Source organism: Chiloscyllium plagiosum, chromosome 4, assembly GCF_004010195.1.
Source record: "Chiloscyllium plagiosum isolate BGI_BamShark_2017 chromosome 4, ASM401019v2, whole genome shotgun sequence".
NCBI lineage: Eukaryota > Metazoa > Chordata > Chondrichthyes > Orectolobiformes > Hemiscylliidae > Chiloscyllium > Chiloscyllium plagiosum.
In genome coordinates, this window is record NC_057713.1 from 99,929,533 (window position 1) to 99,952,977 (window position 23,445).

Consider the following 23,445-nt stretch of genomic DNA (forward strand, 5'->3'; position numbering starts at 1 on the left):
GCAGCATCCTGGTAGACCTCTTCTGCACCCTCTCTAAAGCCTTCACATCCTTCCTGTAATGTGGAATCCCGAATTGAATGAAATACTGTGTGGCCTAACCAAAGTCTTACAAAGCTGCAACACGACACCCTGATTCTTGTACTCAGTTCCCCAATTAATATATACCAAGTACACCATAGACCTTCTTTACCACCCTATCTACTTGTATGGCCACTTTCAAGGATCTGTGGACCTGAATCCCAAGATCCCTCTGTACATCAATGCTGTTCAGGGTCCTACTGTGGACTGTGCACTTTGTCTTAACATTTGATCTTCCAAACTGCAGTACCTCACACTTATCTGAATTAAGCTCCATCTCCATTTCTCCACCTATGTCTGGACTGGATCTGTATCCCGCTGTATCCTTTGACAACTTCTACACTATTCACAACTCTCCCAATCTTTGTGTTGTTTGCAAGCTTACTAACCTACCCATCTATATTTTCATCCAATATATCACAAATAACTGAGGGCCCAGTAAGGATCTCTGTGGAACCCTGCTTGTCATGATCCCCCAGCTAGAAAAACAGCCTTCTACCATTACCCTCTGCCTTCTATGGGCAAGCCAATTCTGAATCCACTGTTTACCCTTTCTTCACTTTACTGATGATTGACTGCAAACTGATGGGGCAGTAGTTAGCGGAGTTGGATTTGTCATGCTTTTTGTGCACAAGACATACCTGCACAATTTTCCCCATGGTCCGGTAGGTGCCAATAGTGTAACTGTACTGGAACAGCTTGGCTAGGATTGCAACGAGTCTTCAGTACTGTTGCTGGAAGATCGTTGGCATCCAAGATCTTCGTAGTATTTAGTGATTTCAGCTATTTCTTGATATCGTGGAGTGAGTTGAATTGTCGAATGGTTGACTTCTATGATGTTGGGGACATCTGGAGGAATAATGGTGCCACTAGAACCGCTCTTGGTGATTTCTTGGAAGGGTCCCAGCAGAGAATATTCAAGGCCTCACTTGGTGCTTTCTCCTAGTGATATTTAATGAGGAGGAGTACTGATTTCATCAGCTGAAGGAGGCAGGGGATGGGTTAGTTTTTCACATGTTTCATTGTCTATGTTTTATCTTTTGCCATCAGACCCACAAGGAGTCCAGAGTTAATATTGATGCCTCTTAGGGCAGCTCCAGCCTGATTGTATGCCACTGTGTCACAACCTTTGTCTGCATGACCAACCATTAAGATAAGTCCTTCCCATAGATGGTGGTGATGGTGTCTGGGCCATTACATGCAATGTATGATTCATTGAGTTTGACTTGTCAAGTTATTACTAGACTTGTCTGTGGGACAGCTCTCTCAATTTTGGCTCAGGCCTCCAGATGTTAGCAAAAGCCTGGAATTACCACTTGTGTCCAGTGCCAGGTGGTTTGTCTGATTTCATTCCTTTTAGACTTTGTAGTGGTTTGTTGCAACTGAGGTGCTTGCTGGGTCATTTGAGCAGGCCTGTGTCATGGAATAAAGTAGGTAATTTCATTTTAAAAATGCAGCTGTTTGTAAAACACAAGATTTATAATCTTCCTTCACGCACATTTTGGACAAAGATTTTTCTGAACAGTCCTAATATTTTTCCTTGACTTTTTTTGGTCTGCCATTTGATTGATTGTTGCTGTGCATATTTCCCTGTACTTTTAAAGACAAACAGGAAGAACAACTTTATGAAGCTTGCATTCAGACAACAATGAAGTATTGGATAGCTTTATTGATATGCTGGACAACAATTTCAGTGCCAAGCTTGGGCTGGGACAAGAAAGGGATGACTTTGGCCACACGTCGACCAACGTTTACATTACAGTTGAGCTCATCTGTAACTGTTTTGAATTTTTCTGCTTCTTTGATATCTTGGAAATTGTGGAAAGATAGTGGTTGTTATTATTGACAGGGCTTTGTGTTACTGTGACTTTCGTTGCTGACTTCTCTTGCATGATACAGGCAAAACTAAGTTGTCTCCTGCATTGATACAGCTATATCGCAAAATATCCGAACTGATTAATTGCAGCTGCAGTAACTCTTTGTATTCTAGCATAACTATGGAGTTTTCTTGAAGTCAAACTTTAGTGATATTGCATTTATGATTTTGTAGAAAGTTAATAACCGTTTCTGATGAAGTTAAGGGGCAATGTGGTATGAAGTAGGGCAACTCAATGAAATCCAGGAGTTGGAGAATAAAGCTATGGTTTTGCATCAGTGGAATGCAGAACCTCTTAATACTCTGGCTCTTTTTCTGGGAAACATTATAATTTATTTGCATTGGTGTATTTAGAATGTGACTATTAAGCAGAGAGTTCATTGTATTTGTGTTAGGGGAGATGGTGATGTAATAGGAATGCCAATGGAATAATAACCCAGAGGACCAGTTTCCTGCTGCGGTTCTAATTCTACAATGAAAACTGGTGGAATTTAAATTCACTTAATAAATTGAAAGCTAGTCTCAGTAATAATGGGCATGAGGCAATCATCGATTGTTGTCAAAACTGATCTGGGTCACAAATATGCTTTAGAGAAGGAAATCTGTTACAGGTCAACAATGAGGTTGACTCTTGAACTTAAATTAGTAAATCACTCTGTTCAAGAAAATATAAAGATGAGTAGCAAATGCTGACTATTCCAATGATGCTTTTCATCCCATCAAAGAATGAAAAAAAATGAAAAGAGCTTGATACTGCTGGAGAACAGTTCTCATTTGGGCAATGCCAAAATCTATTTTTGTCTATAGGACTATCACAGTACTTGGATCACTTGATCGAGTTAGTGCTTTTGCTTCATCATAGATGTTGTATTAAAGTTTAACTTCGTGAAATTGTTAGAGCACAAAATTACACTGAGGAGAATGAAGCCATTCAATCCATTGTGCATCTTTTCTCCATGTCTTCACAGTCATGAAGCAGTTAACTATCTGATTGAACTTCATCTGGCTCAGTTACTCACTCACTGGGCAAACTTGTATAAATGATCAGTTTTAGAGAACCAGAACTGAACTTGTGTGGCACTCTTTTTATTTTAAGCATTTTTTGACTAATAATGGTGCAACTCGGAATGATCTTAAATACAAACAAATTGGAGGCTTCTGCTCACTGGGCTGAACTGTTGGAAGGGATTGACACGTTTTGTCATTCTGTGATAAGTGATTGCTGAATCTTGTGTAAATTGTTTAGTTTTGAAGTATTGGTCATTAGTTTATCAGCCTACTTAGATAAACTTTACTGTATGAACTGCAAGTTAATGAATCTCAGTAGATTTCATATGAACTAGATTAATTGATTTTTGTTGTACTTAATGGATCTGAAAAGGATTCTGTTCTATTCGACGAACCTTGCAATGTCTGTCATGCCAAATGCAATCTTTTGACACTATTCTTAAGTTTGGGAATTTTAATTTCAAGCCTGCTTAAAAGATCTGAATAATTTTATTGTTGGTCACATTTTTATGTCCCGTCTCCAGTGATTTACAAAGTTAAAAAATCACACACTGGCACCTCCAAATCATGACTCCAGTGATTTGTTTTTTTGATTATTATTACTACAGGAATCTTATACTTACAAGGACCCCATCACAGAGTTTGTGGAATGCCTATACGTGAATTTTGATTTTGATGGTGCTCAGAAGAAGCTGCGTGAGTGTGAGTCGGTGAGTTTGTTTCAGTACTTGGTGCTCTGTTATATCTTCATGCTGCACGTGATAAGTTTCAGTGTCAGCTATAGTACACCCCCCTTTTAAAAAAATTGCATCTTTCAATGATGTCAAAGGTGCATAATTAAGTTACATTTGCAGGGTGTTAATGTTCAGGAAATGCTTTAATCTGCCTTTAGTTTTCAGTTTCTTACCTCCCCAAATGATTCTGATTGGAGTTCGGCTGTTGTCAGTGATGCTGGTATCTATCAATTTGGCCAGAATGGGCAGTGCCAATTCCTTGTCCACAAATGAGTTCTTAATAACCTGACTGCGCTTCGTCCAGCAGCCTCAGGCAAGACATCCAAAGGTTATAAAATATAAATTAGACTGCAGTAGCCAGTAACTTTGGAAAGGATAACAGATTCAAAGTTTATGTGGATATTTTACAGCACAGTAATGTATATTTCTTTGTAAATTGAATTCCTGTACACTAATTTACTGGGCCCAATAACTACTCAAATGGTGTTTTGCTTCAAGTTGGAATTCTCATTTTCTGAGGGACAGCTGCATTGTCATGAATGTCATCTTACAGATGATCCATTAAACCAAGGCTCTGTTTGCCATCTCAGGTGGATTTTTAAAAAAAAAACCCAGAGAGTAGTGAGATCTCCAAACTAATAATTAATACTGAGCCAAACATCACAGGAACTGATTATTTGATCTTTATCTTGTTCATTGTGATTTTTTTTTTGTGAACAAATTAACTGGGGCATTTCCTATTTTACAATAGTTTTATTGGCTTTGAAGCACTGGAGAGTGTCCTGAAGTTGGAAATATGCTGTATAAATGCAGGCTTTATTTCTTTATTAAATGGAGAAGTAAACCAAATGTGATATAGCATGATCATTTTTGAAAACTGGCTGAAAATGAGATGAATTAGCTCATGATTTGTAACTCTTACCAACTGAGTATTTGCTAGAAGTTGTTTTTTCTTGGGCTTCTTCTAGCGGGAGCTACAGTTTGTGGTATGAGAAAAGTGCTGTAATTGTAATTATGTACAAAGCTGTGGTGGTGTCTACAATATTGCTTTAAGCCTAAATGCAATAAGTGTTGTCGGGTTTATATGAAGTCAGTATTTGTGATGAGTACTTCACATAAAATGTGTTTATGAAAATCCTTTTATTGGTTCATCTGAGTCATGATCTTTCAAGCAGATGTTAACCTTTCAATGACTGTTTTGTGGAAAGTTATGGGTGAATGACAATAGTTTTAAATACCAATGAAAACATTGGTTTTATACAATATCCATTACCATTCACTTTGGCTGTAGTACCATGAAATTATGTATTACTTAATCAGGCTTGATCATTTGTTCCTCCTAACTGCATTCTTCTCCCGTGCTCTCTGTGCTCTCTTGCATGTGCGCTCTCTCCCCCTCTCATGCGTGCTGTCTCTTAGTGTTTCCAGTTTGTGTTATGGTATGTAATGATTTCTTCCCTTTATAACTTGCTCTACACGCAAGCATTTCCCATCTTTCTGTTTTGTGAACTGGAATTCACCAGGTAATGCAGAAGAAGCTTCTTTATATAGAGAGTGTTGAGAATGTGGACCTCACTACAACAGGACATAATTGAAGTGAATATTGTAGATATATTAGTGGGAAAGGCCGCTAAGTACAAGGCAGGGAACAATAGAAGTATATGCTGATAGTTGCATGAGCGGTAGCATTTGATTTGCAGGTGCTTTGTGCTTATTTATTATCTTCACCAGCCTTCACTGCATGCTCATGAAAGCTTGTTCATGGTCTAGATGCAGGAATTGTAAATCTTCAGAAAATATGAGGAATGATCAAATTTATAATTGGAATTTTATAGAAGTTCTTGACATTCAGTGAGATTGGGCTACCTGCTACAACATTAAAACAAACTAAAGTTTAGGATTGGGCATTACTGACAATGCAGATATTGCCATAATGATAGTGACCTGTCGTCTTCACTCTTTATTCTTGTGATGAACATGAAGCATTAACCCTCAGGGACCCTTTGATTCATGAGCATTTCTGTTAGTTCTCATTCAGAGGGGAAGAAGGTGCAACATTCCTATTTTAAAAATAGGAAGGAAATTTATAGCTGAAACACAACTTGTATTTTCTTTGGCAATCTCGTTACATCGGATTATGAACAAAAATCATAATTTTGGAGGTTACTGTTGACCAGAATCTGAACTGGTCCAGCCTTCTAAGTACTTTGGTGATCAGAGTGGTCAGAAGTTATGGGTTCTGCAGTGAGTAACTTACCTCCTCACTCCTCAAAATCTATCCACCATCTACAAGACAAAAATCAGGAGTATGATAGAATATTCTCCACTTGAATGGGAGGTTACAGCTCCAGCAATACTGAAGAAGCTTGACAGCATTCATGATAAACAGTTTGTTGCGATGGCGTTTCATCCATCACCTTATCATAGAGTCATAGTGATGTACAGAATGGAAACAGACCATTCGGACCAACTCTTCCATGCCGACCAGATATCCGAACCTCGTCTAGCCCCATTTGCCAGAATTTGGCCCATGTCCCTCTCAACTCTTCCTATTCATTTACCCATCCAGATGCCTTTTAAATACTGCGATTGTACCAGCCTCCACCATTTCCTCTGGCAGCTCACTCTATATGTGCACCACCCTCTCTGTGAAAAAGTTGCCCCATAGGTCCATTTTATGTCTCTCCCGTCTCACCCTAAAACCTACACCCTCTAGTTCTGGACTCCACCACCCCAGGAAAAAGACCTTGTCTATTTATCCTATCCATGCCCCTTATGGTTTTATAAACCTCTGAGGTCACCTCATAGCCTCCAATGTTCCAGGGAAAACAGCCCCAGCCTATTCAGCTTCTCCCTATAGCTCAAATCCTCTAACCCTGACAACATCCTTGTAAATCTTTTCTGAACCCTTTCAAGTTTCACGACATCCTTCTGATAGGAAGTAGACCAGAATTGCATGCAATATCCAATGTCCTGTACAGCCGCAACATGACCTCCCAACTCCTATATTCAATGCTGTGACAAATAAAGGAAAGCGTACCAAACGTCGTCTTTACTATCCTTTGACTGTGACTCTACTTTCTACTTTGCACTCCAAGGTCTTTTTGTTCAGCACGCCCCAGGACCTTACCATTAAGTGTATAAGTTCTGCTCTGATTTGCCTTTCCAAAATGCAACTCCTCACATTTATCTGAATTAAACTCCATTTGGTACTCCTCAGCCCACTGGCCCATCTGATCAAGATCCCGTTGTGCTCTGGGGTAACCTTTTATCACTGTCCACTGCACCTCCAATTTTGGTGTCATCTGCAAACTTCGTAACTAGACCTTCTATGTTGTACATTCACTCCCTTCCCCACTGATGCATAGTGTCAGCAAGATGCACTGCAGCATTCATCAAAGCTCATTCAACAGCAAACTTCAGCCCGTGACTTTTACTGCCTGAAAGAACAAGAGCAGCAGATGCATGGAACCCCCACCACACCACCTGTTCTCCCCCCAGTCTGTCACCACCCTGACTTGGAACTATGTTGCCATTCTTCAGTACCTTTGAAAGTCTTAATTCTCTTTCAAACAGTGTTATGGGTGTTCCTACACTGCAGTGGTTCAAGAAGGCAGTTCACTACCACCTTCTCCAGGTCAATTAGAATGTGAACAAACTGCTCACGAACATAGCCATGCCCATTTCCCTTTAAATAAATTTTAAAACTTTCAACCCCTCAAATCAACTCTGCTTGATAAAATCGTGGCTGATCTGATTGTGACCTCAACTCCGCTTTCCTATCTATCCCAATATCCTTTTAATTCCTTTGTTAGCCAACAATAAATTACCTATCTTAAAAATTAATCAGAGATACAAATTGAAGAAAATCTTCAAATGCTTGTACACTGAATTAGTAAAAAGATTTCTTCAAAAAGTACTTGACGTGTTCTTCTTTCAGAACTATTAAATGCATGAGCTGGACGGGCAGCAGAAGCCTTAAAGTAAGAATTTAAAATGAAACATGGTTGGGCTGGTTACATTTCTCGAAAGTGCTGACCGATATTAATTTGTTTTGTTGCCTCTTGGAAACAGGATATAAAAGGCTGCGATCTGGATCTGTAATCAAAACAACTCCCGGTTTGCAATGGAGTGGCTTTTATAGGAATCAAGATGGTGTGACATGTAAAGAGGAACATGCATGCATTCATTTTAAGGAGAGGCCAGTGGTTTGGAAAGGTATTTTCAAGTATCCAAGGGCGAGTTGCTACAATGCATCCTGTAGATGATACACACTGCTGGCTGGGTGCACTGGTGCTGAAGAGAATGAATGTTTAATGTGGTGAATGTGAATATTGATCAATCAAGCTATCTATGCTGTGTCCTGATGGTATCAAGTTTCTTGAGTACTGGAACAAGACCAGTAGAAAGCATTCCTTCACACCTCTGACACATGTGCCTTGCCGATTGAGAACACACTTTGAAGAGACAGGAGGTGAGATTGCATCCTTTTCTAAGAGACAACAAAATTGGAATTAAGATTGTGTATTACAGGCCCCAAACAATCAAGGAGCAATAGAAGATAAAATATGTAATCATATTTCAGAGACATGCAAGGATAATAAGGAGTAAGTGGGGATTTTAATTTTCCACGTATTAACTTGTATAGTTTTACTGTGTAGGGTAGGGAGGGAGCAAAGCTCTTAAACTGTATTCAAGCAGACTTTCTTAGTTCGTACATAAAAAGCCAAAGAAGGGATGGAAGTAGTTAGGTATTTAGAAATGAGCCCAGGCAAATGTGAGATGGGTCCATAACTCAATTAGATTTAGACTAGTTATTGGAGAAGGTAAGGATAGACTGAGAAAAAGAAAAAGTTCTAAACTGGGGAGAAGCTAACTTTACCAAGAAAGTATGCAATTTGGCCCAAGTTGACTGGGAACACCTACTGTCTGAGTAGTGAAGGCATTCGAGGATGAAAAGTAAGAGTACAGAGCAAATATGTTCCATAAAGGGCAAGGGTGGGATCAAGACCAGAGATATCAAGGCCCATAAAGGTTAAGATTGGCAGGGGTGGTGGGGGGAGGAGGAAGGAATCTGACAGGTACTGAGGGCTCAGTATAGTGGAGTACCAACATAGTATTAAAAATGTGGGGGAAAACTTGATAAGGAAATTTAAAAAAGTGAGGGAATGCATCAAATATATTAATGTAGAATAAAGGAAAACCCATTGGGATTTTTAAAATGTGTAATAGAGCAAGTGAATAACTAGGGATAGTAGGGCCTTTTGGGGACCATAGAGATAATTTGTGTGGACTCAAAATACGTGGGTGCAGACTTCAGCAAGTATTTTGTATTACTTTACACAATGGGAAAGGACAATCCAGAATATACATTAGAATGGACAACTTTTGAAGTGTTGGAAGGAATTGATCTCGTGAGAGAGTTGACTCTATTGGGTTTAGCAAACTTAAAAGTTGACCAATCTTTAGATCTGAATGAGATGAATCTTAGCTTGTTGAAGGAGGCAAGTGAGGATATATCAGGGACTTTGGCAGTAATTTTCAGATCTCTTCTGGCCACAGGTGAGCTACTAGAAAACTGGTAACATTTTGTTCTTACAAATAATACAAGGTGGGGAGGGATAGGCAAGGAAATTACAGGCAGTCATCTAACCTTAGTGGTGGAGAAGTTATTGAAAAGAATTCTGAGGAACAGAATGTATCTGCACTTGGAGAGAGACAGATTAATCAGGGTGGTCAGTATGGATTTGTTAGGGGATGGACGTGTTTGATGAGGATAATATTTCTTGTGGTCTATGTAGAATTTATCAAAGCCGTGGATCAGGTCTATAATGGCAGACTGGTCAAGAAAGTAATACCTATGGATTCCAAGACCAAGTGGTACATTGGATCCAAAGTTGGCTGACAGGCAGGAAGCAGCGGTTGATGATCAAGTGTTGTTTCTGTGACTGGAAGACTGTTTTCAGTGGGGTTCCATAAGGCTTGTTGCTAGAGTCTTTGCTGTTTGTGATGTTTGTTAATAATTTCAACTCTAATGTAGGGATGTAATTAAGAAGTCCACAATGACCCAAAGTTGGTGGGATGGTTTAAAAAAAAAACAGCTGTGAAGTGCACAAGGACTGGTCAGGTGGGCAAGTGACAAATGGAATTCAGCATGGAAAAGTCTAAGGTAATGGACTTGGGGAGGGCTGATAGGGCAGGGATTACACCATGTATATTTTTATGGTAAGACCCTGGAAAGTACTGGAGACCAGAGGGACCTTGGTGAGTATATCCACAGTTTGCTGAAGGTAGGGCAGCTCGTTAAAGTAGTTAAAGCATATGGGCTAGTTGCCTTTATTAACCATAGATCTGTACAGCATGGAAACAGATCCTTCAGTCCAACTCATCCATGCCGACCAGATATCCTAAATTATTCTAGTCCATTTGCCAGCATTTGGCCATATCCACATACACACTGCCCTCTGTATGAAAGATTTGCCCCTTAGGCTCCTTTTAAATATTTTCCCTCTTACCTTGAATCTGTGCCCTCTAGTTTTGGACTCGCTCACCCTGGGGAAAAGACCTTGGCTATTCACCATAATTCTGCCCCTCCATATGTTCACTCTCAGCCTCTGAGACTCCAGGAAGTAGCCCGAGTCTATTCTGCCTCTCCGTACAGCTCAAATCCTCCAACTCTGGTAAAACTTTTCTGAACTCTTTCAAGTTTCACAACATCCTTCCTATAGCAGGGAGACCAGAATTTCATGCAACATTCAAATAATGCTAACTAATTCCTGTACAGCCGCAATATGACCTCCCAACACCTAAAGACAATGCACAGACCAGTAAGGACAAGCAACCCAAATACCACCTTCACTACTCTGTCTACCTGGGATTCCACTTTGAATGAACTATAGCCAAAGCATAGAGTACAAGAGGAGAAAGTGAGGACTGCAGATGCTGGAGATCAGAGTCGAGAATGTTGTGCTGGAAAAGCATAGCAGGTAAGATAGCATCCGAGGAGCAGGAGAATTGACGTTTCGGGCATAAGCCCTTCTTCAGGAATGATTCCCGATGAAGGGCTTATGCCTGAAAGATCGATTCTCCTGCTCCTTGGATGCTGCCTGACCTGCTGTGCTTTCCTAGCACAACACTTTTCAAATACAAGAGCAAGATGATTACACCAGAAACACATAAAACACTGGTTAGGCCACAATTGAACTACTGTGTGCAATTCTGGACACAACACTATCGGAAGGATGTGATTGCATTCGAGAGAAGATGCAGAGGAGTGTTACTGGAATGATGCCTGGGCTAGAGATTTATGAGGAAAAAATATATTAGCTGGGGTTGTTTTCATAGGAGCATTGAAGGTTCAGAAGGGATCAGATAGAGGTGTATAGGATTATGAGAGGCGTAAATAAGAAAGATACAAAGGTACTTCATCCACTTGGAGAGAGATCAATAGCCAGAGAGAGACACTTAAGGTAAGAGTTTTACTTGGAGTACAGTAAAACCTTTGACAAGGTTCCACATGGTAGACAATTAGTGAGTTAGGTCACGTGGGATTCAGGATGAGCTTGCCAATTGGATACAAAATTGGCTTAACAATAGGAGACATCGAGTAATGGTGGAGGGTTATTTTTTGGATTGGAGACCTATAACCAGTGGTGTTCCACAGTTGGAGCTTAAATATGGCTTAGAGATGATGACATTACCATTGTTCCTGAGTCCTATTTTCATTGTTTGAATTTGGTGACTGTTTAAATACTATCCAGCTGAAGGCAAATGAAAATGAGCAATATCTTTGCCTGGGGTCTGACATGTCATTAAGCAAGGTTGTAAAATCAGCTTAGGTGGGGCTTGAGACATTGATCATCATTTACAATGGGTTGCCAGTCTGTATGTAATAATAGCAGAACATAAATGGTTAATTGACATAAAGTGCTCAAAAAAATTAAGAAATTCACATGAGCTCATTAATTGGGATAATTGGTCTTCGATTAGAATCACAGTATGTTGGAACAAAGTGAAGGCAACTTTATTCTGTGCCTGATCTGATATTCAGTAAAATAGTTTTTCTACCTTTGAATCTGCAACTGGAAGAGTAGACGAGTGGAAAATCTGGTGTCGAGTACTGTTGTATCAAGGTCACTCAGTTATCTGCTGACATGTCCAACTGGATTTGTGGCAAGCTTTAATCCATTTAGGATTAAAGAACTGACTCCCAACAACAATCTGTTTGCAAAGTCCACCTTACATACATGTTGCAGAATAAGGCATTTTTCTTTAATAAGTTGGTTATCTAAGTGAAGAGTTCTAGCTGCTTGATGTACTTTCTGTGGTATTGCTCAGAGTATGGACAGTAGAGACAACATTTCGATTAGGCATGATGTCATCCAGCGGCAGAGCATGCAAATGGGTCTAATTGGCCTATCCTGCTCTTTGGCATGTGCGTGTGAATGAACCAGGAAACTCTTCTGCTTTCGTGTAATTCCATTAACTGGAGCCATTGGTGCAATTTACAAGTGAAGCATACAAAATGAATCCCAAAACACTTTTTAACAAAAAAATCTTGGAATAGGATCCTGGGGAATGGAGCACTAGCTCATGAGAAATCTGACTGGAGCTATGAATCCTGCTGATTCTTAAATAACTGCTGTAATATTAATACAGCAGTGTCGGACACCATATTTTCCCTTCATCAGGACAGAGGTGTCACTGATCAAATCAGTGTTTTTTGCCCTATGGAATCTTTTTCCCCATCCAGTTACGCCAATATTACAGTCAGGATAATATAAACTAATTTACCAGTCAGAATTAGAAACAAAATGTAGTAATTAACATTGCAGTATCACAAAGAGAATTTTTGGGTATTAAAAAAAGTGAATGATAGACATTTCTCTCATTTTGTTTACTTCAGTATGCTCCAGTAACTAAGGCTCAAATTTGTTTTACCCACTCCATTCCTTTAGTCCCAAATTCTGGGAAGGTTGATTCATATGAAACTTTTTATCTTGTTTGCTTCTGTGCAGCTCATTAAGCATAACAATGTTCCCATTCCTTAGCATGTCACTCACTGTCTGCCTGTACACACATACAAGTGTTCTGATTTAAACCATGGGCAGATAAATCTTAAGAGGACTAAGCGCACATGGGAAAAAATAATGATAGATGCTGAAAATATTAAGCAGAAAATTGGCTTGGCTGGTTGGCTTTCAGATAGTGGATGAGTTGACATTTCAAGTGTGGGCACATCACTGCACAGTTCACCCTGCCCTGCTAAGTATATCTGTCACACCAAAAAGAAGTCTTTCCAAACCTTCAGAACGTCGACGTTCAACAGAACCTGTCAGGAATTGAGAGATTTAACTGCAAATTGTCTGGTTATGCTGAGATCTGCTTGCAGTTAGAAGCTCCTGTGCATAATGTATCTCTGTGGAGTAGGTAAAAAAATTAGTTTTGTGGGAGGAAAGTAAGGGTATTAGTGAGTGAATGAGATGTCATAAATTGCGAAGCTGCGGTGCCCTATTGCCCATAATGAACCAAAAAGGCTGAATTTCTATGTTGTTGTCTGTCTAATCCATCTTCATGACTTCACCACAATCCCAGAGAGTTGGTAAAATTAGTCACACATGTTGACCAGAATCAAATGTTTTTCAGATGCACCTTTCCCCCTCCACAAAAGCTTGCAGTGCTGGTGCATAATCCACTCTCAGTGCAATTTTAAAAGTTAGTTCTGCTTTCTTTCAAGAAAAAAGTCTTCTATCAGCTAGCTGGTTTTAAATTGATTTCACATTGTGATATATAACTATGCATGATCCCAAATAGTTAAAAGATTAGAGTTGTTTTTTATCCACTGCTTTAATTGTGCTACTACAAAACATAATGTCTGCATTTGTCAATTTTCTTAACCACTACACACGCCACATTGTCATAATCCTGTGGACTGGCAATTTGCTGGCTTAAAATTTTTGTTGGGTACTGTAATTTTAGCTCTGTGAGCAACTCCTATCAAATCTGATTTGACTGACCTCTTTGCTGCGCAGCTTGATAACCGGCGAAGGCTGCTCCAGCCTTGACATAAGGATCGCTGGGATCCAGCTTACTGGATTGTCAAAACTGGTTCATTCTTAGAATGAAGACATCCTTGTGTTAAACTTGGTAGGGTGATACCTTTTCTACTGTATGATCAAATACACTGTGCTTGACAGGGTACAATCATAGTACTAATCTCTTTGACATTCTCATTTTTCAAGAGGCAATGGGATTGACGTAAATAATGCAGTGTTTGTGGGAAATGATCACTTCGAGATATTAGTGCAATAAATGGTGGCAACTGGGAGTGAAGGTTGAGGAGAGAAGCGTGAGGTCTTATATCACCAGTATATGATGCGTAAGAGGACAATGCTGAAAGCCGAGAATTGATTTTCTCTACTTCAGAACCCAAGTGATCCTGAACACCCAACAGTATGTTTGAGAAATATGCCAATTATAAATACTGCAGGTTAAATTATTTAAGTGCTGCAGTGGGAAATTTGGGACTTGAGCATTGTAAACAGCTGGTTAATACGAAAAGCTGTACTGTGCTGGAGCAGTTCTACTAAATGTTATGCTTTTTATGCAATAATTATGTTGTGCTACATTATTTCAGAAGCTCATAAAATGCAACCAGCTAAATACTTTACTCCATTTAATACATAGAGAGTCATAGAGATGTACAGCATGGAATCAGACACTTCGTCCAACCCGTCCATGCCAACCAGATATCCCAACCCAATCTACTCCCACTTGCCAGCACCTGGCCTATATCCCTCCAAACCCTTCCTATTCATATACTCAGGCAGATACTTAAAATTTATATTTATGACTTTGGTGAAAGGGACTGGTTATAAATATTTTGGATCAACCTGTTCAGCTATGTCATGACACTCTGGGACAGGTTGGACGAACCTGGACCTTCTAAGGATTAGGAACACTACCATTGGGCAACAAGAGCACATGGGACTAGATAAATTTGGTAATCGTACAAAGATAGGTAGGAAAATAAGCAGAGCACAAGGATTCTGTTAAGGGATATAAACAGGTGAGTGAGTGATGACAAATCGGTAGATGGACTATGATGTGGGAAAAATTGAACTTGCCTATTTTTGACAGGATGAATTGAAAACTACAGGGTTGTATATTATTAATGTGAGGAGAGATTACAGGATTCTGAGGTGCAGAGGGATCACAAAATGATGGCAAACAGCTACAGCAAGGGTTTAGGAAGGCAAATGTAATGTTGTCATTTATTGTTAGAGAACTTTTAGTTCTTCTGAAACATAAGATCCTGAAGGGATTTGACAGGGTAGATGCTGAATGAATATTTTTCCTAATAGAACAAGGGACACAGTTTAAAAATGAGGGGAGTCTCACTTGAGATGTATTGATGAGAAGTTGTTTCTGTGTGTGGAAGTGGTGAGGCGATGTCACAGGTCTGAGAAATTCTTTCCCCAGAGAACACTGGGGGTTGGATCACTGAATTTTTATGACCGAGATTAATAGATTCCTGACTATGAAGTATATCAAAAGATATTGTGTGGAAATATGAATGTGGAATTGAGGCCACAATTGGACCAGCCATGAATATATCCAGCAAGTCGTGTATTATATGAAGAGAGGAAGGTAGCAATATATTTCAGGCCAATGACCTGACAGATTCTGTTTAACATCTTGCAGATTTGGAGAAGTCATCAGCCTGAAATGCTGATGTAACCAATCTTTCCACTGATGCTGCCTGACCTGCTGAGTATTTCCAGTTTTCAATTCATTCTATAAAAGTAGGAAAGTTCACATTTTTCTACATCATATTCCATCTACCAATTTGTTGTCACTCACTTGCTTGTTTATATCACTTAACAGAATCCTTGCGCTCTGCTTATTTTCCTACTTATCTTTGTATGAATACCAAATTTATCCAGTCCCTTGTACTCTTGTCACCCAATGGTATTGCTTTGATTTCAGCTTTCAGCTGACAGAGAAAACTTAAGTGGTTGAATGACCTACTCATACTTTGTATATCGTACTGGTAGATGTTTAACAGGCTTACATTTAAAGTATGGATTGAGCGTGGCTCATTTAGTAGCACACCCCTCAGAAACCAGTGTTTTGGTTTTGAATCCTATTTGAGGGATTGTGCACAGAAATCTCTGTTTTTACACAATTTAACTGCTGAGGGAGAATTCTGCACCTCAGAATGCTATAAACTCTCATCACATTAATAATGTACTACTTTTCAATTCATTCTGTCAAAGTAGGCAAGTTCACATTTTTCTACATCATATTCCATCTATCAGTTTGTTGTTACTCACATGCTTGTTTATATCGCTTCACAGAATCCTTGAGCTCTGTTTATTTTCCCACCAGTGTTTGTACGAATACCAAATTTATGCAGTCCCTTGTGCTCTTGTCGCTCAGTGGTATTGTTCCTACCTCTTATAAGGTCCAGTTTCATTCAACCTGTCCTAGATGTGTCATAACATCATTGAACTGGTGCAATCTTGGAGATGAAACATTAAAGTAAATCTCTTGCTGCTCATGTTGGTGAATGTCAAACATGCTGTTTTTTAAAAAAAAAGAACAGTGGAGTTGTGGCCATTATTTATTTTTTTAGTCAACACCATTAAACAGATGATCTGGCCATTATCCAATTTCCATTTGTGAAATCTTGCTGCATACAAATTGGTTCCCAACACTATAGCTGTAGTGATTGTAACAAAGTTAGCGAGGGGGACCTCATAGAATGACTTTGTTGATTGGACCAGATTAACAGCCCTAATTGAGGAGCCTTGGCTGACAGGTAAAAACAAAAGTGCCATGTGTGCTATGTACTCTTGAGAGCTGGCTCTGAGGGACCTGGGTTAATGTCAAGGACTTTCCACATGTCAATAAAAGGTGACGTGGTGACGGGACACTGGAATTATTTCAAGAGCAATGACTAAATTTGAAAAGGCTTCAGTTGTTTTGGTGTGCTTTGGAATGTCTTGAGGATATCAAAGGCACTATATAAATAAAATTCCTTGTTGGAGGTTGAATTTGAGGAAAAGAATCCAAAACTTGGGGGCCAAGATAGCTGAACACATGTCTGCCTGCGATAGAGCGAATTAAGTTGGGTCTGTTCAGTCGGGCAAAATTGGAGGAGTGAAACATGGTAGATAGATTGTTGACTATTAAAAATGATATATGGTTTTTTTTTCTTACAGAAACAAATTTTACAGAAGGACAATTTGGGAGCAGGAAAGAAACTTTGCAGTTGAAATAAGCTGCCTATGTGGGACTTCACATTATGTGCTATGTCTGACTATTTAGAGTTGAAGAGCTGTACAGCATGGAAATAGACCCTTCAGTCCAACTGCTTATCCTAAACTAAGCTAGTCCCATTTGCCAGCATTTGGCCCGTATCTCCCTGACCTTTCCTGTTCATTTACCCATCCAGATGCCTTCTAAATGTTGCAATTGTAGCAGCCTCTAACACTTCCTCTGGCAGTTAATCCTGTACACACACCACCCTCTGTGTAGAAAAAGTTGCCCCTTAGGTCCCTTTGAAATATTTCCCCTCTCATCTGAAACCTATGTCCTCGAGTTTTGGACTCCCCTACCCTGGGAAAAAGCCCTTGTCTATGTGCCGTATTGATGCCCATAATGATTTTTTTCAACATAGAGCATTACAGCGCAGACAGACCCTTTGGCCTTTGATGTTGCACCAACTTACAAAACCAGTCTAAAGTCCATCTAACTTGCACTACTCCGTTATTGTCCATATGTTTATCCAATGACCATTTAAATGCCCTTAATGTTGGTGAGTCCACTGCTGTTGTAGACAGGGTATTCCACAACCTCACTCCGCTGAGTAAAGAACCTGTCTCTGACATCTGACCTATATCTATCACCCCTCAATTTATAGCTATGTCTCGTTGTGCGAGCCATCACCATCCAAGGAAAGATTCACTGAACATTACTGTCCACCCTATCTAATCCTCTGATCAGCTTGTATGCCTCTATTAAGTCGCCTCTATTAAGTCACCTCTTACCCTCCTTCTCTATAATGAAAACAGCCTTTCCTCATAAGGCTTTTCCTCATGAGACCTTCCCTTCATACCAGGCAACATCCTGGTAAATCTCCTCTGCACCCTTTCCAATGCTTCCACATCCTTCCTATAATGCAGTGACCAGAACTGTAAGCAATACTCCAAGTGCGGCCATGCCACAGTTTTGTACAACTGTGGCATAATCTCATGGCTCCGAAACTCAATCCCTCTACCAATAAAAGCTAACTTACCATACGTCTTCTTAACAACTCTGTCAATGTGGGTGGCAACTTTCAGAGATCTGTGCACATGGACACTGAGATCTCTGCTCCTTCACATTACCAGGGATCTTACCATTAGTCCAGTAGTCTGTTTTTCCTGTTACTCCTTCCAAAGTGAATCACCAAAACAGATCCTCATGGTACACCACTACTAACTGAACTCCAGGTTGAGCATTTCCCATCAATCGCCACCCTCTGTCTTCTTTTGGTTAGCCAATTTCTGATCCAAACTACTAAATCCCCCTCAATCCCATGCCTCTGTATTTTTTGCAATAGCCTACCATGGGGAACCTTATCAAACACTTTCCTGAAATAACCTCTGTATGGTCACCTCGCAGCCTCCAAAACCGCAGGGAAAGTAACCCCAAAGTATTCAGCCACTTATTTCCTTAAAAAAAGTCAGATATCCCTTTTGATGTAAATAAACGCAGGGTGTCAAGCGTGCATTAACGTTTACAGCTGTATTGATTTTATACTTTTCATAGTATTATATTGCTTGCAATCCATGTAATGTTGAATTCTATATTTTCAAATTAGCTTCACACGCTTGTGTTGCAGTCAAGTCTTTGGACTGTTAATTATGGGATTGCTAGTACCAATTTTCAGCTAGTCATTCTCTTGTGGTAATGCACAAAGGGGGTGGAGATCAAATACCAACTTGAACTGAATAGGATCAGAGTACATAAACAATTGAATCACAGCTCAAAAATTTTCAAGTTTTATTTTCTGTTTTAGTGTTTAGAATGGTATTATAAATTTCCTGTGTTCATATCTTTAATGAAAGCAATCAGTAAATTAAGAATTCACAGCAATGAAACTTAACCAAAACTAACAGGGTTCTTTGGCATATTCATGGTATAATTCGCTGCAAAATTAAACATTTCACTTTACACAGTATTTTCCGTACAGAAAGACCGGTTGTTCAATCTCCACCATGATGCTGTATTATCAACCTCTTCCCATCCAGGATAATTTCATTCCATTCCTCTGCCAAGATATTTATCTAGTTTTCCCTGAAAATGCATGAGTGACGTTTTCTCGTGCAATGTTCTCTCAAGCACATGCACACATGTGGCCTTTCACCTTTTGTGGAGCTACCTGGCAGGATGTTTACTAGTTGTCCCCCTGATGGTGTGCAAAAAAAACAACTTTTAATGGCACTGTATATTGGTTGAGATACGGAAGGGCTGCCAATACCTGTGAAAAGATACTCTGCGTGAGGAAGGGAACATGGAAAAAGGGCAATTTTGCTGATTACTTCTCTTCCAATGACATAAAGATACGTAAATAAATTTTGTATTTCCACAATCATTCTGTGCTTAATGAAGTCATGTACTGGTGATGTACAGATAACATTGCACACAAGGGAAAAGAACCAGTCTCAATTACTAAGCTGTCAGTGAAGAAGTACTGTTATATACCAAAAAATATATATTGCTGTGATTGAGAATAATGTGGTTACTTTGTTGTGCCCAGAAGTAAGTCTACTTAATCTTAAAAGCACTGTCTAAAAGAACACATAACTGAAACGTGTGCTAAGCTAATTTAATGGAGCTATTGAGTTTTCTATTTTAATTCATTATAATTGGCACTTTGACTTGTACTGAATTCAGCTGATTTTAATTTTTATAGTAACTAATTATTATGCTGACAAAAGTTTAAAGAGGCTGAAATAATGCCTTCATGATTCTCTCTTTCGGAAAAATTGGTAGAAGGTCTAAATGAATCAGGTAGATTAATGGTTGTTTCTCTGATTTTTTTTTAATGTTTATATGTAAGCGTATTAGTGAAGTTCAGTGTTGTAAGCGCTCATTATGTAGTGGTGAGTTTGATCTGCATCTGTGCCTTCATGTGGGGTCAGTGGATTTTATGTATACAGTTTGATTCATATCAGAGTCTCCATTCATTTAGACAATATGGTATTTCTATTCGGTTTCCAAAAAATAGAACTGCGATGAGTAAGCATTTAATTTTTGTTTTCAAAGTATTTTAAAGGCTTTTATTGTTCAAATGCTTGAATATTCTAATGAATCATCTTTGATTGCAGGGTGGTATTGTTGCAGTTGTACCCTTTGCATAGTGTTAAATGCTGACATCTATTCATTCTAAGGCTCATGGTATTTCAGCAGTGGCTGTATAAATGAACATGCTGTAGTCTATTTATGGATAGTTTCACCCAAAGATGTTTTGTGATATTTATCCAAATTTAGGCATAAAAATGTGACATGACGTGTTTTGCGTGTCAGAAACCAAGTTTGTCATTCAGTTCATTGAACCTTTTCATGTGCATGTTAGTCATGAAAGATCTATCTCATCCTTCCTTATCCTCTAAGATTGTATTACCCAAGTAAATATCCAAATTCAATTGCTAGGGTGGTTCTGCATCATTAGTGTAATTTGCCATTTTGTTCTACTTTTCAGGATTCACCTTGCTCAAGTGAAATTCAATATCTTAAACGTTTAGCTGATACCCCCAGTTGTCTGTGGGTTCTGTTGGGATGAGAAAATGGAATAGCTAAAATATGAAGTGCAGACCTAATTGTGTTCATTTTCGAGAGTTGTAAATTTGTTACCATTTAGAGTCATCGAGATGTATAGCATGGAAACGTACCCTTCGGTCCAACCCGTCCATGCTGACCAGATATCCCAACTCAATCTAGTCCCACCTGCCAGCAACCGGCCCATATCCCTCCAAACCCTTCCAATTCAGATACCCATCCAATAGCCTCTTAAATGTTGCAATTGTACCAGCCTCCACCACAGGCAGCTCTCTGGCAGCTCATTCCATACACGTACCACCCTCTGCGTGAAAACATTGCCCCTTAGGTCAAAACAACCCTCCACCACCACCCTCTGTCTTCTACCTTTGAGCCAGGTCTGTATCCAAATGGCTAGTTCTCCCTGTATTCCATGAGATCTAACCTTGCTAATCTGTCTCCCATGGGGAACCTTGTCAAACGCCTTACTGAAGTCCAGAGAGATCACATCTACTGCTCTGCCCTCATCAATCTTCTTTGTTACTTCTTCAAAAAGCTCAATCAAGTTTGTGAGACATGATTTCCCACGCACAAAGCCATGTTGACTATCCCGAATCAGTCCTTGCCTTTCCAAATACATGTACATCCTGTCCCTCAGGATTCCCTCCAACAACTTGCCCACCACCGAGGTCAGGCTCACCGGTCTATAGTTCCCTGGCTTGTCTTGTGCCACTGTTTAAGAAGGGTGGCACACATTTGCCAACCTCCAGTCTTCCGGCACCTCACTTGTGACTATCAATGATACAAATATCTCAGCAAGAGGCCCAGCAATCACTTTTCTCTAGCTTCCCACATAGTTCTCGGGTACACCTGATCAGGTCCTGGGGATTTATCCACTTTTAACCGTTTCAAGACATCCAGCACTTCCTCCTCTGTAATATGTACATTTTTTGAGATGTCACCACCTATTTCCCCACATTCTATATCTTCTATGTCCTTGTCCACTGTTAAGTATTGATGAAAAATACTCATTTAGTATCTCCCCCATCTCCTGCGGCTCCACACAAAGATCACCTTGCTGATCTTTGAGGGGAGAAAGTGAGGTCTGCAGACGCTGGAGATCAAAGCTGAAACTTTATTGCTGGAACAGCACAGCAGGTCAGGCAGCATCTAGGGAACAGAAGATTCGACGTTTCGGGCACATGCCCTTCTTCAGGAAGAAGGGCATGTGCCCGAAACGTCGAATGATCTTTGAGGGGCCCTATTCTCTCCCTAGTTACCTTTTTGTCCTTAATATGTTTGTAAAAACCCTTTGGATTCTCCTTAATTCTATTTGCCAAAGCTATCTCATGTCCCCGTTTTGCCCTCCTGATTTCCCTCTTAAGTATACTCCTACTTCGTTTATACTCTAAGGATTCACTTGATTTATCCTGTCTATACTTGACATATGCTTCCTTCTTTTTCTTAACTAAACCCTCAATTTTTTTAGTCATCCAGCATTCCCTATACCTACCAGCCTTTCCTTTCACCCTAACAGGAATATACTTTCTCTGCATTCTTGTTATCTCCTTTCTGAAGGCTTCCCATTTTCCAGCCATCCCTTTACCTGCGAACATCTGCCTCCAATCAGCTTTTGAAAGTTCTTGCCTAATACCGTCAAAATAGGCCTTTCTCCAATTTAGAACTTCAACTTTTAGATCTGGTCTATCCTTTTCCATCACTATTTTAAAACGAATAGAATTATGGTCACTGGCCCCAAAGTGCTCCCCCACTGACACCTCAGTCACCTGCCCTGCCTTATTTCCCAAGAGTAGGTCAAGTTTTGCACCTTCTCTAGTAGGTACATCCACATACTGAATCAAAAAATTGTCTTGTACACACTTAACAAATTGCTCTCCATCTAAACCTTTAACACTATGGCAGTCCCAGTCGATGTTTGGAAAGTTAAAATCCCCTACCTTAACCACCCTATTATTCTTACAGATAGCTGAGATCTCCTTACAAGTTTGTTTCTCAATTTCCTTCTGACTATTGAGGGGGGTCATCCCTTTCTTATTTCTCAGTTCCACCCAAATAACTTCCCTGGGTGTATTTCCAGGAATATCCTCCCTCAGCACAGCTGTAATGCTATCCCTTATCAAAAATGCCACTCCCCTTCCTCTCTCGCCTCCTTTCTATCCTTCCTGTAGCATTTGTATCCTGGAACATTAAGCTGCCAGTCCTGCCCATCCCTGAGCCATGTTTCCGTAATTGCTATGATATCCCAGTCCCATGTTCCTAACCATGCCCTGAGTTAATCTGCCTTCCCTGTTAGGCCCCTTGCATTGAAATAAATGCAGTTTAATTTATTAGTCCTACTTTGTCCCTGCCTGCTCTGACTGTTTGACTCACTTCTGTTCTGAGCTGTACCCATCTCCGATCGATCTCTTTCCTGACTATCTCCCTGGGTCCCACACCCCCTCTCCTTTACTAGTTTAAATCCTCCCAAGCAGTTCTAGCAAATTTCCCTGCCAGTATATTAGTCCCCTTCCAATTTAGGTGCAATCCGTCCTTGTACAGGCAGAAATTGGCTTATTATGTTTATTATTGCAACAAATCTGATATCAGTTGTGACTTAGTGACAGAGTTAGTAGGAATTAGAATGTGAAAATACAAGTTGCTGAATTTATTCCAAGGGTAGGCAGATATTTGAAGCTGGATTCTGGATCAATGGTGCTGGAAGAGCACAGCAGTTCAGGCAGCATCCGAGGAGCTTCAGCAAAATCGACGTTTCGGGCAAAAGCCCTTCATCGGGAATAAAGGCAGAGAGCCTGAAGCGTGGAGAGATCGGCTAGAGGAGGGTGCGGGTGGGGAGAGAGTAGCATAGAGTACAATGGGTGAGTGGGGGAGGAGATGAAGGTGATAGGTCAGGGAGGAGAGGGTGGAGTGGATAGGTGGAAA

The 23,445-nt window shown here is 39.9% G+C and overlaps 1 protein-coding gene across 2 annotated transcripts in view; it reads left to right on the forward strand.

Annotated features, from left to right (window-relative positions):
• Positions 1 to 23,445, forward strand: part of LOC122549252 (eukaryotic translation initiation factor 3 subunit E) — a 157,490-nt gene that overhangs the window by 85,254 nt on the left and 48,791 nt on the right. Inside the window, exon 9 of one of the 2 annotated variants that reach the window (XM_043688743.1) lies at positions 3,571 to 3,672. The exons of the other annotated variant lie outside the window; for it this stretch is intronic. Within the exon in view, the coding sequence (XP_043544678.1) occupies positions 3,571 to 3,672 (102 nt within the window). The remainder of the gene's footprint in view (positions 1 to 3,570; positions 3,673 to 23,445) is intronic. 2 annotated transcript variants of the gene reach the window in all.